This window comes from Quercus suber, unplaced genomic scaffold (genome assembly GCF_002906115.3).
Source record: "Quercus suber isolate HL8 unplaced genomic scaffold, Cork oak 2.0 scaffold_550, whole genome shotgun sequence".
Taxonomy (NCBI): domain Eukaryota; kingdom Viridiplantae; phylum Streptophyta; class Magnoliopsida; order Fagales; family Fagaceae; genus Quercus; species Quercus suber.
Window position 1 is genome coordinate 23,283 of NW_027069998.1, and position 10,872 is coordinate 34,154.

At 36.5% G+C, this 10,872-nt stretch overlaps 1 protein-coding gene across 1 annotated transcript; it reads right to left on the reverse strand.

The window, feature by feature from the left end:
• Window positions 1-2,829: 2,829 nt before the first annotated feature.
• On the reverse strand, window positions 2,830-8,569 carry LOC111993272 (rho GTPase-activating protein 3). The gene is made up of 5 exons (XM_024025121.2): window positions 7,813-8,569; window positions 5,937-6,057; window positions 5,712-5,831; window positions 4,734-4,964; window positions 2,830-3,982 (listed from the first exon to the last, which is right to left on the reverse strand). Exons 1-5 carry the CDS (start codon window positions 8,298-8,300, stop codon window positions 3,455-3,457), a joined length of 1,488 nt encoding a protein of 495 aa, XP_023880889.1. The 5' UTR covers window positions 8,301-8,569; the 3' UTR covers window positions 2,830-3,454.
• Window positions 8,570-10,872: the final 2,303 nt, after the last annotated feature.

A 10,872-nucleotide genomic window follows, 5' to 3' on the forward strand; every position in this document is an offset into this window, starting at 1 on the left:
AAAGCTCCCGACAAGTCTTGATAGCTAGTGTACGAAGGAATGCACCCGAGAATTAAGTGAGAGGCTCTTAATTGCCAGTCGTAGGGCACAAAAATTTCTAAGCATAAGAAGAAGTTCAGCTTTCAAGCTCGTATAACACTTAGGTCAGGCTAGAACCTTTTGGAGTCTATAGTGAAGAATAATGAACAAAACTAATAAAAATATACATAGCAATAATAACATGCTGAAAGTACCCCCAAAAAAAAAAAAAAAAAAAAAGGAGAAAACAGAATAAAGCTTAAAGTGAAAAAGCACACAACAGGGTCATACTGAAGGATTAGAAAAGAGGCACCGACCTATCTGGCTGGGAGAGGTCGAACATGTGAGTTCTCTGGTGAGCCAATTCCCACTCACTCTCACAAACTCCCCTGCGAACTTCCAATTAGAGTCGGGGAGACAAGATATCAACCTAACCATGGTGTTTCAGGTTTGAAAGTAATACCCATTCCTTAGGCTTCCCCGAATGGCATAGAGGAAGTTAATGTCACGGTGTGTGAGGTTAAGGTCATACAGTCAGTTAAGACGCCCCACACATTTTACTATCTTATAAAAATTAGGCAGACACTGGTCGAGGCTAAGCCCATAAAAACTAAGAGTTCTAAGTAAAAGGGGATCTATTGGAAATCTAACTCCACCCTCTAGTATTGACATTAAAGGAAAAAAGACCACATGAGGCAATCTTTGGTCCTCTATATCTCCCTCGTAACAATATGATATGTTCATGTCACGAGGGATATTAAACTTAGTTTTGAAGGATTCTACATTTGCATTTGTGTTTAAAAGGTACGAAAAATCCACGTTTTCCTATTAAGACAACTTTGGAAAAATGAGAATGAAAGAAACAGGAGAAAGAAGACTTATTGAGTAACTTCTTGATGAGAGGGATGTCTTAGGAGAAATTTAAGGGCTCGAGAAGAAAGAGTAAGAAGGATTCTGAATTTGAAAAGAACTAAAGAAACTTGTAAATGAAAAGAATGACAATATTTATAGGAGGAAGGGTTATTTAATGTAACTGCAAAGCAACTAATCAATACTTATCGTTGTTTCTACTTATGCATGCCTCAGTAATCAAAGAGTCAGTTCATTAAGACCGTTCGATGTGTCAAATGTTGCCACGCATTCATAAAGAGCAAGTTGTCATGTCTGCTGTATTAATGGAGTGACGTTTTGTCTTCCCGAGATATAACCATCGCTTTTGAAAAGCTTAGCTGAGCGTCGAGGCAAGAATCCCCGATCCTATCCCCACTTCGTGAAAATACGATTGTAGGGGGGGGGGGGCTATTGTGGGGGGTTTAGGCCCAGAAAATCAGTACTGACCCGTTTAACTAAGGCCCAAGATTGTCCTAAATAGCCAAAACTAGCCCATAAGAGGGAAGTGAACCTTAAACTCGGTTGGAATGGGCTCAGCTCGATAACACGTGCATTGGGACATAGAAATTATTGTTTGGGGGAATCTTATAGCACTCGGCCTACCACCGATTGATGAGATGGTGGGAAATCGATGAAGAATTGACTAAACTAAAGTCGGTTGCTGAGAGTTATTAGTGCCTTTGGGGAACTCGCTACCAAACGCTATTTGGAGTCTGGAAGAAGTTTGAAGAGAATCCTTAGAAGGCATGATGATTCCTTGGAATTTTGGCGAAAGTGGAAATGCATGTGAATTAGTGAAATGATAATGATTAATACCCCACTAAAGAGAGACTATATAAGGGGTGGGAAGGCAGACAAGAAGGTTGGTTGGAAAATACTAGAAAAAGAGTGAAAACATAAAGGGAAGGGACTGTGAGCAAAGGGGGAGGAAGAAGAACTGCCAGAGGGTAAGGTTTGTAGGTCTAAAAGTTCACAGAAAAGATACAGCCTAGACTATCTAGTTGGTGCTTGGAGCCCCACCTAGAGGATTGCTAGAAAGCCCACAAATAAATAAATTGGGGGCCCAAATCCTTCGCCCAGTACCACAACCCTAGTAGGTTTGGGGACCACAAAGACTATTTGATGTCTGAGACTCATGCCCAAAATAGCTCAAGAAAAATCAAGTTTATAAGATTCTCAAAAAAGAAAAAAGAAAAATGAACCAAGTTTCTAGAATCTCGGCAAATATCTCAACACACGTTGATCGATCAAGAATCACGGGTCCAGAATTCAAATCAGGACCATTGAGTCATCTAATCGCTAGAAATTTCATGACCTAGTTGCTAAAGTATGTAAGAACTTACAAGGGAGGACCAAATAGACTTTTGAGAGCAACATCCCGATCAAGGTGGATTCTCTTTGTAACTATATCGTTGAATTATATATTTTCCGCACTTGTTTATTTTAGTGATATTGGTGTGTCCAATGATTAGCCACGAACTGATCTTGCAAGCATAATTGGGTAATTAACTCAATTTGAATTAAAATTGGTTTCCTAGCAACAATAGGTCTAAATTCTCCAACAGATTTGATGGGAACTCAGCAGCTAAACTTGTCAGGCCTTTGTGCTCCGTTTCCAATCTCCCTAGTTTCTGAGGGTTTTCGTGTTCATGGTGGTTTTTCCCTTCTTCTGTTGTCACCATTCTGATGACCAAAAAGATGCGCTCCAGCCAAGCTCCATTCTTAAATCACAATACTACTTGATTTTATTACACTTGCTTCTTAAAAAATTGCACACACCAAAAATAAGGCTGTCCTAATTGTCCTAAATATTTGGAGTACTCTTATTTGATTAGTCATTTACTGTCTTCTAGAATGATGCACGTAGCCATTGCTAAGCTTCCTTGGCTTATCATGATTCATGAATATGGATCAAAGGAATACCAATCCAAAAATAAAAGGAGTTGGATATATGTGCGTGAATGGAAGTTTCACATAGACAAGAAGTTGAGAAATTAATACAACATAACTAGACCCAAACCTGTAAATATAAGTTTTTGTGTTAAGTAGTGTCCCTATATCTATATTAACAGCTTAATCGGAGTCTCCCTGAAGTGTTATCTTCCTTCCCAACACTAAGCGTTCCCCATTTTCTAAAAACTTAAAAGTTTTTGGGACAATGGGTAATTTAACACATTTTTCTCATCATCATTTTTCTGCATCTCCTTAATCATGCGCCGTAAGTATTAACATCCTTCCTTGTTCTTCAATTCAAGCATCCCTAAATTCAGAACTTATTGCATCCAAAGCTGCATCATCTTTTCACTTCCATCAGATCTCTGACATTGTTATTAAACCAAACCAAGTGCTTACAACTCATACAACCTGAGGCTGCCCTCAGAAATCACTGTTGATTCATTACACTATATTAGTTAGTGCCTGGTCACATGTTACTACAGAACCAAACACACCTAACATCTATACTATTATAAGGTTTACACAAACACCACAAACTACCCAAGGCAGGAACCATTCAGTGCCCACTCCATGCCCAAGCTTCTCCACCTCAGCCCCTAGTATTTATAATGCCAAGACTTCGAGTCTTCTTAGGCGGCTTATTCAATTGGAACACAGGATGCCTGCATAGCCTCCTCACTCCTTTCCTCAAACTTAGCCAGTCCCCAGTATCATATCCACTTCTACATCCATTTTCTAAAGCTCCCATCTCAAACCTTGTAGGTGCGTCACTACCTGACTCGTATTCAAATTCATCTTCCTCTTCCTCTTCCCCATCACTCTTCCTATGAAAGCTCCAAAGTTTCTCCATAGTGTTGGATTCCAGTCTGTCCAATGTGGCAGTCCTCAAGAAGTTAATGCTGGTAGGTCTATTGGCGGCACAAGGATCACGGGATTCTTTACCATTTGACATCAAAGATACTGGGTCATCATTGTGGATGGGAGAATCTGAACATGAAGATAGTTGCCTAGCCTCGGTAGCTGATTCCTCTCTTTCTCGAAGGGTCTTCAGAATCAGTGTCTTGAGGAAGTTCATAACTTGGACAGCATGAATCAATGCAGTCAAAGGATCTGCCAGCTGCAACCAGTGGAAGAGTCAAGACTTAGTTCATGGGTGACAAAATAAAAAGACAATTTTGATCATGATGTAAGAAAACATTAAAAAAAAAAAAAAAAAAGGATAAAAATATTCAAAACTCAAATTCATTGTGTAAACAAAATAAAAAGACAATTTTGATCATGATGTAAGAAAACATTAAAAAAAAAAAAAAAAAAAGGATAAAAATATTCAAAACTCAAATTCATTGTGTATTGTTAAAATTCATATAAAAAGATTTGTACAAATCATTTTTTCTTCTTTAAACTCCTTGAATTAATTCCTCAAATCCAAAATAGTCCGTAGACAAAATGAGATGTGTTTGAAAACAAAGAAGTCTTTAACTTGTCATTGCAGCCACATCTGCCAATTTGTTGCAAGCCTTTATATGATGAATAAGTCCCATCTAGAAAGAACCTAGGAAAATTTTATCATAGTGAATCAGCTTTGTCATGGAAGTGACCATTCTATCTATGTTAGCAATTCATTAAGAAAAATAGTTTTTATTTTTTTATTTTTTTTTTATGACTGTCCCGAAGAATGACACAGGTTAGTTTAAAGGAAATTCCCTTTAAACTAGACACATTTATTGTTGCATAAAAAAATTTAGCATTTGGTTACCTAAAAAGCAAAAGAGTTCCGTAATATTAGAGGGTAATTGCCATAGAGCAATCAACTAGGAGCGCCTTATGTAAAAGAAATTTGAAATAATATTAAGAAAACATTATCAAACCTGAGTCATGTTGGGTGCAAAAACCATAGCGATATTGCGTGCATTCATTTTGTTGAATTGTTCGTGCTGCACAACATCCGCCATCAAATTGACAGACCAGTCAAGCAGTGCACCTTCCATAGGAGGAAGTAAATTTACAAGTTGAGTGCAGTCGTCTTCCGTATTGCAGTGCATCACCTGTTCTGGTGTGAGAGAATCAAGTACCCCTGTTGGAAGTTCTCTCAGCCATGCCTACATGAAATGTAGGAAATCATATGACTATAAAGGATTTAAAATGGCATTTGACAACCTAGAAAAATAAGTTTTTAAAAGTTCTCAATTGGAAAGTTTATGGAACTCTTTTTTTTGGCAGCACTTCAATTATGTTTGAAATGCAAAACTTACAGCTGCTTGTTTTTAAATCTTCAAAGCTTACATCTGAATATTTTTCCTAATACAATACAGAATGCTTGGAAGCTGATTTCCTTTACCTTCTTTAAAAAAAATTAAAGACAGGAACCAAAGTACCAAACTTCTCACTGAATGCAAAAAACAAGCAGAAGATTAAAGAAATTTAGCGTGCGTTTTGAAGAAAAGATTTTTGTGTTCTGCTGAAAATTTGGTGGGTTCCATGTTACTATTCATATACTTTTTGATACTATTCATAAGCCCCACTGTACTATTTCAACTAACATTTACTTTTATTTACAGTACTTTCAACAATAAATTTTCAGTTTCCGCAAAATAAGCAGTATCCAAACACTCCCTTAGATGTCATATTTGGGTAGTTTATTTCAAATATTTGTCATGCTGATGGACATAGTAGAAAACCATTTATATGGGCATTGACATATCAGCATTCAAAATTTTGAGAAGACAATGGGAAGTTTTGTTTTAGTCTAAAATTAGTCTCTCCCCAACTAAATTACTACACGTTTTGGTAAAAAATTATGATGTATATTGGTCGAGTTTAACTAAGGTGACATCCTTATGGTATACCTTTATCAAGCCTGCTAAACAATGAACATCAATACCACGCAGCACTACACCTCTGTTTAGCTGATCCCGGACATACTCTTCTTGGCTATTCTCAGCAGTAATTCGGAATATTCCTTCTGCCTTCAAGCATAATAACATGAATAAAAACTTAAAAGTTTCAAAAAGAAACAAGAAGTAGCATTTCAATCCGTGTAGCAACTAAGTCAAAGCACAAACAAAACATACTCTGAGGCCTCCTTCTGAATACAACCTCTTTTGCATCATAAGAAGAATTGTTGGAACACTGTTCCCTCTATCATCACAAGAACACTGCATTGACTTGGCAGAAACTCCAAATACACTTGCACTGGACAATTAAATAAACAGTATATCAAACTAGTCAAATAAAATAATATGGAAAACAAGAAAGGATGAGGCAAGGTAAAAATTAAAACCTATGAACATGAAATCAAAATAATGTAAAAATCTGCCCAGATTTATCTTAAGGAATTAGTTGTGTTCAGTAATCGAATGCCAGGAACAAAAATAGATTCAAAGGATATACTCAAGATCATTTGAAAGAAGATCCTTATTCATCCAACTCCTACAATAGAGCAAATACTAACCAATTAATCTTTTTCTATGCAAACTGAACACAACCAATGGACTATAACGAACCACATCAGCAAGAATTACAGTTTACTTTCCATTGTCGAAGTAAGAGAAACTTCAACCAGTAAGTGGTTAAAAGGTGGAACAAAAGAAAAGACATATACAAACACAGGTTATTAGGAGTTAGGACCAGCAAAAGGCGGAGCATCCAAAGACCTGTCCCCCTGTGCCCCCTGTCCTGCCCCTCCTCTTTTTTTTTTCTTTTTTCTTTTTTGGCTTACATTAAGTGGAGCAGGAGGAACTTGAACCCAAGCTCTCCTCCATGGGAAAACTGAGCAATACCACTAAGTACAAGGCTCTAAATAAAACCTCTATTAGTATAAGACTCACGTCACATAACACCTTTTGTTTTGCAAAATTAATAACCCTTTATGATAAAGAAAAGAAATACAAACCTTAAGCCTACATATAGGACAACAATTATCTGTTTTTGTTAATGTCTAAATATGCCCTCATGGAAGTATGAAGAGTATATCCCCAGATAATTAAGCTCAAAGCTGTATTAGGATGGCTAAACATATATAATAAGGTCTATATCCTTCATTGAAAAAAGCATCCATACTTAGATCTAGACCTCTTCCCTGATATAGTCTGTTCTCTTTTCCTTTAAGTGAAGGTACCTCACCTTTAATTGAAGGCACTTTACATTTCTTATCAACTAATAAACTCCATTGAGTTGAAATATGTTGAACTGAATTGCATTTCATCTATATACTCAAATATAAAACACGAAGAGGCCATTTAAACTCAATTCAAATCAATTTCCTTGGTCAACTTCAATTGAGTATGTAATGCCTAACTCTGAACGCTCAAATGATTTTCAAATCATATGTGTATATATATATATATATAGCTGCTGCGATGTTTAAGATTAACATGAAGAAGGTGATGCCAACGGACTTGTACTCCAATGGCATCAGCTCCCTTCTGCGGGGTTTAAATCCGGAGATCTAATCCCCATGCTCACAATTAGCCAAAAACAAAAACAAAAACAAAAACAAAAAATGGTAATTAGAAATCTCGTTGAATCTCCTTCTAAGTTGAAGGGAAATTTAATTTCTCCCATGCATCTATTTCAAAGTTCCCCCCTAAGGCCCCAATTCTACAATTAGCAGTCATGTTATGGTAAGCATTCCTTCTATCCCCAGAATTGAGAAAAACCAGTATTTCACAAGCACACATAACCACCATTCTGCAGCTTAAAATCCCAAGTGGTTCATAACTATCAATAAAAAGGGTAAATAAGAAAAATTGAGTGTCATACAAAAACACTCCAAAATGTCTACTTTTCCTTCTTATCATGAAAAGTTAACCATAGTGGACAGAAAACCACAAAATGCATGGATAATTAATGTAGAAAAATGCAAAGATCCAATCTTTGAGGACTAACTAAGTAACTAAAGAATCAAATTCAGAACGGTGAAAGTGAGAAAACAAATAAGAACCTTACCTGGCACTAGGCACCCTCGTAGGAAGCTCAGGCTCAAGCTCAGTAGGCAAGCCAAGAAAGCCATTGAACCTATCAAAAGTGACATGCGAAACATGCCTGACTTGGGTGGGCCAGCTTATATCCATGGAAGAAACATCCTCTGATGTCTCCACACTGCATGTCACCAAAGACTTCCTCAGAGCCGCAGCCAGAATATCCAGTATTGGAAACTGATGACATTGATGTTGTTGTCCTGCACCTTTATTATTATCAGCACCCCTTCTTGACCTCGGACTTAGACTCCTACTTTTGAAACGGGTTCTCGAAATGGGCTCCACTGAAACATCGCTACCATATTCATCCTCAAACTCGTGCTCATCATCATCTTCTTCTTCTTCCTCGTTTTTGTTCTGCTTGTTGTGGAACAATGGACCCTGAGCTGGAGGGACAGGGTTGAACTCGGTGAGACCAACGAGTCCGCAAGATTTGGATCGAAATAATCTAGTCATTGCTAGCTTGTGCTGTTTGACTGAAAAAATATAATTTATGGGGATGAGAGGGTCTATAACTATAAGAGTTACTTAAAAACTTTAAAAAGAGATAAAGAAGGTGGCAGTGGAAGATTAAAAAAAAAACAAGTAGGCTAATTAAGATGGGATAAATATTTAGAGTGTGGTGGTGTAGGGTGGTGGAGGGAGATAGATAGAGAGGTAGAGTTTGAGGAAGAGGAGGAGGTTGCTTTGGAGTGAAAATGATGAATTATATATTATTTTTTATAATTTTGTTGTGTGTAAAAATATGGGGTTGAAATTGCAAGGGTGATGGAGACCTTTGCTTTGCCTTTTTGTTTGTTTTCTAATTGTATTTTTATTTTTTATTTTTGTTTCTCTCTCTTTTTGGATAAATGTGTTCTTGTTGGTTGATTTGAGTAAAGGGTAAGATTGCGTAAGAAATGGCAAGGTCAGCTCGTGAGTCGAAAGGTAGGACGAGGCCGCAAAGAAGATTACAAGGCGTGTGAGTGGGTGCATGTTTTGGACGCTTTTGGTTAACATGTCTTTTGGGATCAGATACTTTTATAAGTTTATATACACCTCCGGCCATCTGGGTTTCTTTTTTTTTTTTTTTTTTTTTTAATGTCTTTCAGGTCGTAATGGTACCACTTGAGTAAAAATGAGGCGTGTTACTACTCAAATCCCACAACTCACATAAGCATATGTAATGGAACAATGAGAGCTTTTTACTTCAAATTTCACAACTCATGCAAACATGTATAATAGAACAATGAGAGCTTTCTACCACTGAACCACACCTCTCAGATCAGCGTAAACACAGAGTAAGCGATGGATAACAATTAACAAGTATAACTTATACTTATGGACCCTCTGTAATCCAATTACAAAAAAATGTAGTCACACCCCTTCTATAATGCTGTTTTACGAATGTAATGTTCGATCTTTTATCAGTGTTCTCATCATAGTATCGTAGATGTAGCTCACTGTTATTTGTTAATTGACACGTCCTTATCTTCTAATTAAGGCCGTTTAAGTGCCTATCAAGAAATTGATAGTAAATTATATTTTATATACCAAAGAAAAATATTAGTATTACCAAAGAAAATGACGTACATATATGACTATAAAAATCCCAAACTACGATGGCATATTGGCATGGTACTACCTTCTCATTTTGTCCATAGTTTAACCTTTTCCACGTGCTAAAGTGGCAGTTCAAAAGTCGCTCTTTTTTCAACAAATTGCTGTCTCCACGCGAGAGAGAGATCTGAGCTATCTTTTCACTCAAGCTACGTACTAAACTATTAGAAGGATTTCTCAAAAAGAGCAAAAAAAAAGCTATTAGAGGGGATGTAATTGCTAATTACTAAAGAAAAAAATCTTATTACACATTTGTATGGATCTACATAAGTGTGTAATAACCGTAGTTTTATCAAATCAAAGAAAGAATAATACACGTGCTATTAATCTTATGGTCACGTGAGATGAGGTTGATGAGTCCATATATAAAAACTTTTTTTTTTCATTTAATATGAAATTTTTTTAAAGTGTAATAAACAGTACTCCCCATTACTTAATACTAAATACTTTCATTTTGAGACTATGAAGATATTGAGGTAGGACAATATATAGAAGTGGGTTTGGAAATGTGGGTATGGATTTTAATTTACATCTGAAAGTGTGTGTCTCGTTGTTTTGTATTTTGTATCACATGGGCACATGGGTGTTCCATTCTTGCTCCCGTCTAAGCACTTTCTTCTCTCATCTGATCAGTAATTGAGCTGTCAGAGGATAGCTTTTAATGTGTCCCTAGACGCACTGCTCACTAACAATTTGGGCAGTGAACACAACTCATGAATCATGATCCATCCCAGGCCCATTTGAAAATTTAGACCATTATACCCCTTAGACCTTGCTTCTTCTTCTTTCTTTTTTCCCAAACAATAGAATTTCCTTTAACTCTATAAATACCATAACTATGACGAATTGAATCTCAATTTTCATGTTGAAATTTTTTTATTTATTTATAAGAATATTGTAACTTTCATTAAGAAGAAGAGAAATTCAATACATCCTGAGCTATAGTGGCTTTAAGAATATTATGATTTTTTTCTATCCAAGTTACAAACTGAGAGACACCTTTGACATATTGAACCAAAACATGTGCAGAGTGGTTCCCTTGTGGCCTTAGATGACAAAATTGTACTTGTCTGAAGTCCTGTATTTTTTATGGATCGCTAAGATAATATTAGTCACATTGGCTGGAGGTTCACTGTTTCTCGAAATTGCATTAAAGATTATCTGAGAATCACACTCAAAAATTACGTCTCTAATACCAACATCCCAAGCAAAGTGACACCTTTGTCTAGTGCCATGGCTTTAGCTTCAATCGGTCCAAACGGTTTGTGAAGTTCTTGTTTACGAACAAAGTGATATTAATAGTGGGTTTCAGTTAGCTCAACTAGTAAAATTTCTGATGGTTGTATAAGAGATCTGGGATTCAATCCCTGCCTACACTAAAAACTGATTGGTGTCTTGGTCTAATGATAAAGAGCTATCATCAAGAGCA

Coding starts and splice junctions, on each gene's coding strand:
- LOC111993272 (XM_024025121.2), bottom strand. CDS start 8,300: ATGACTAGATTATTTCGATCCAAATCTTGCGGACTCGTTGGTCTCACC. Junction 4,965..5,711: donor GTTTAGCAGGCTTGATAAAG/GTATACCATAAG, acceptor CATTTCATGTAG/GCATGGCTGAGAGAACTTCC. Junction 3,983..4,733: donor TTGCACCCAACATGACTCAG/GTTTGATAATGT, acceptor CACTGGTTGCAG/CTGGCAGATCCTTTGACTGC.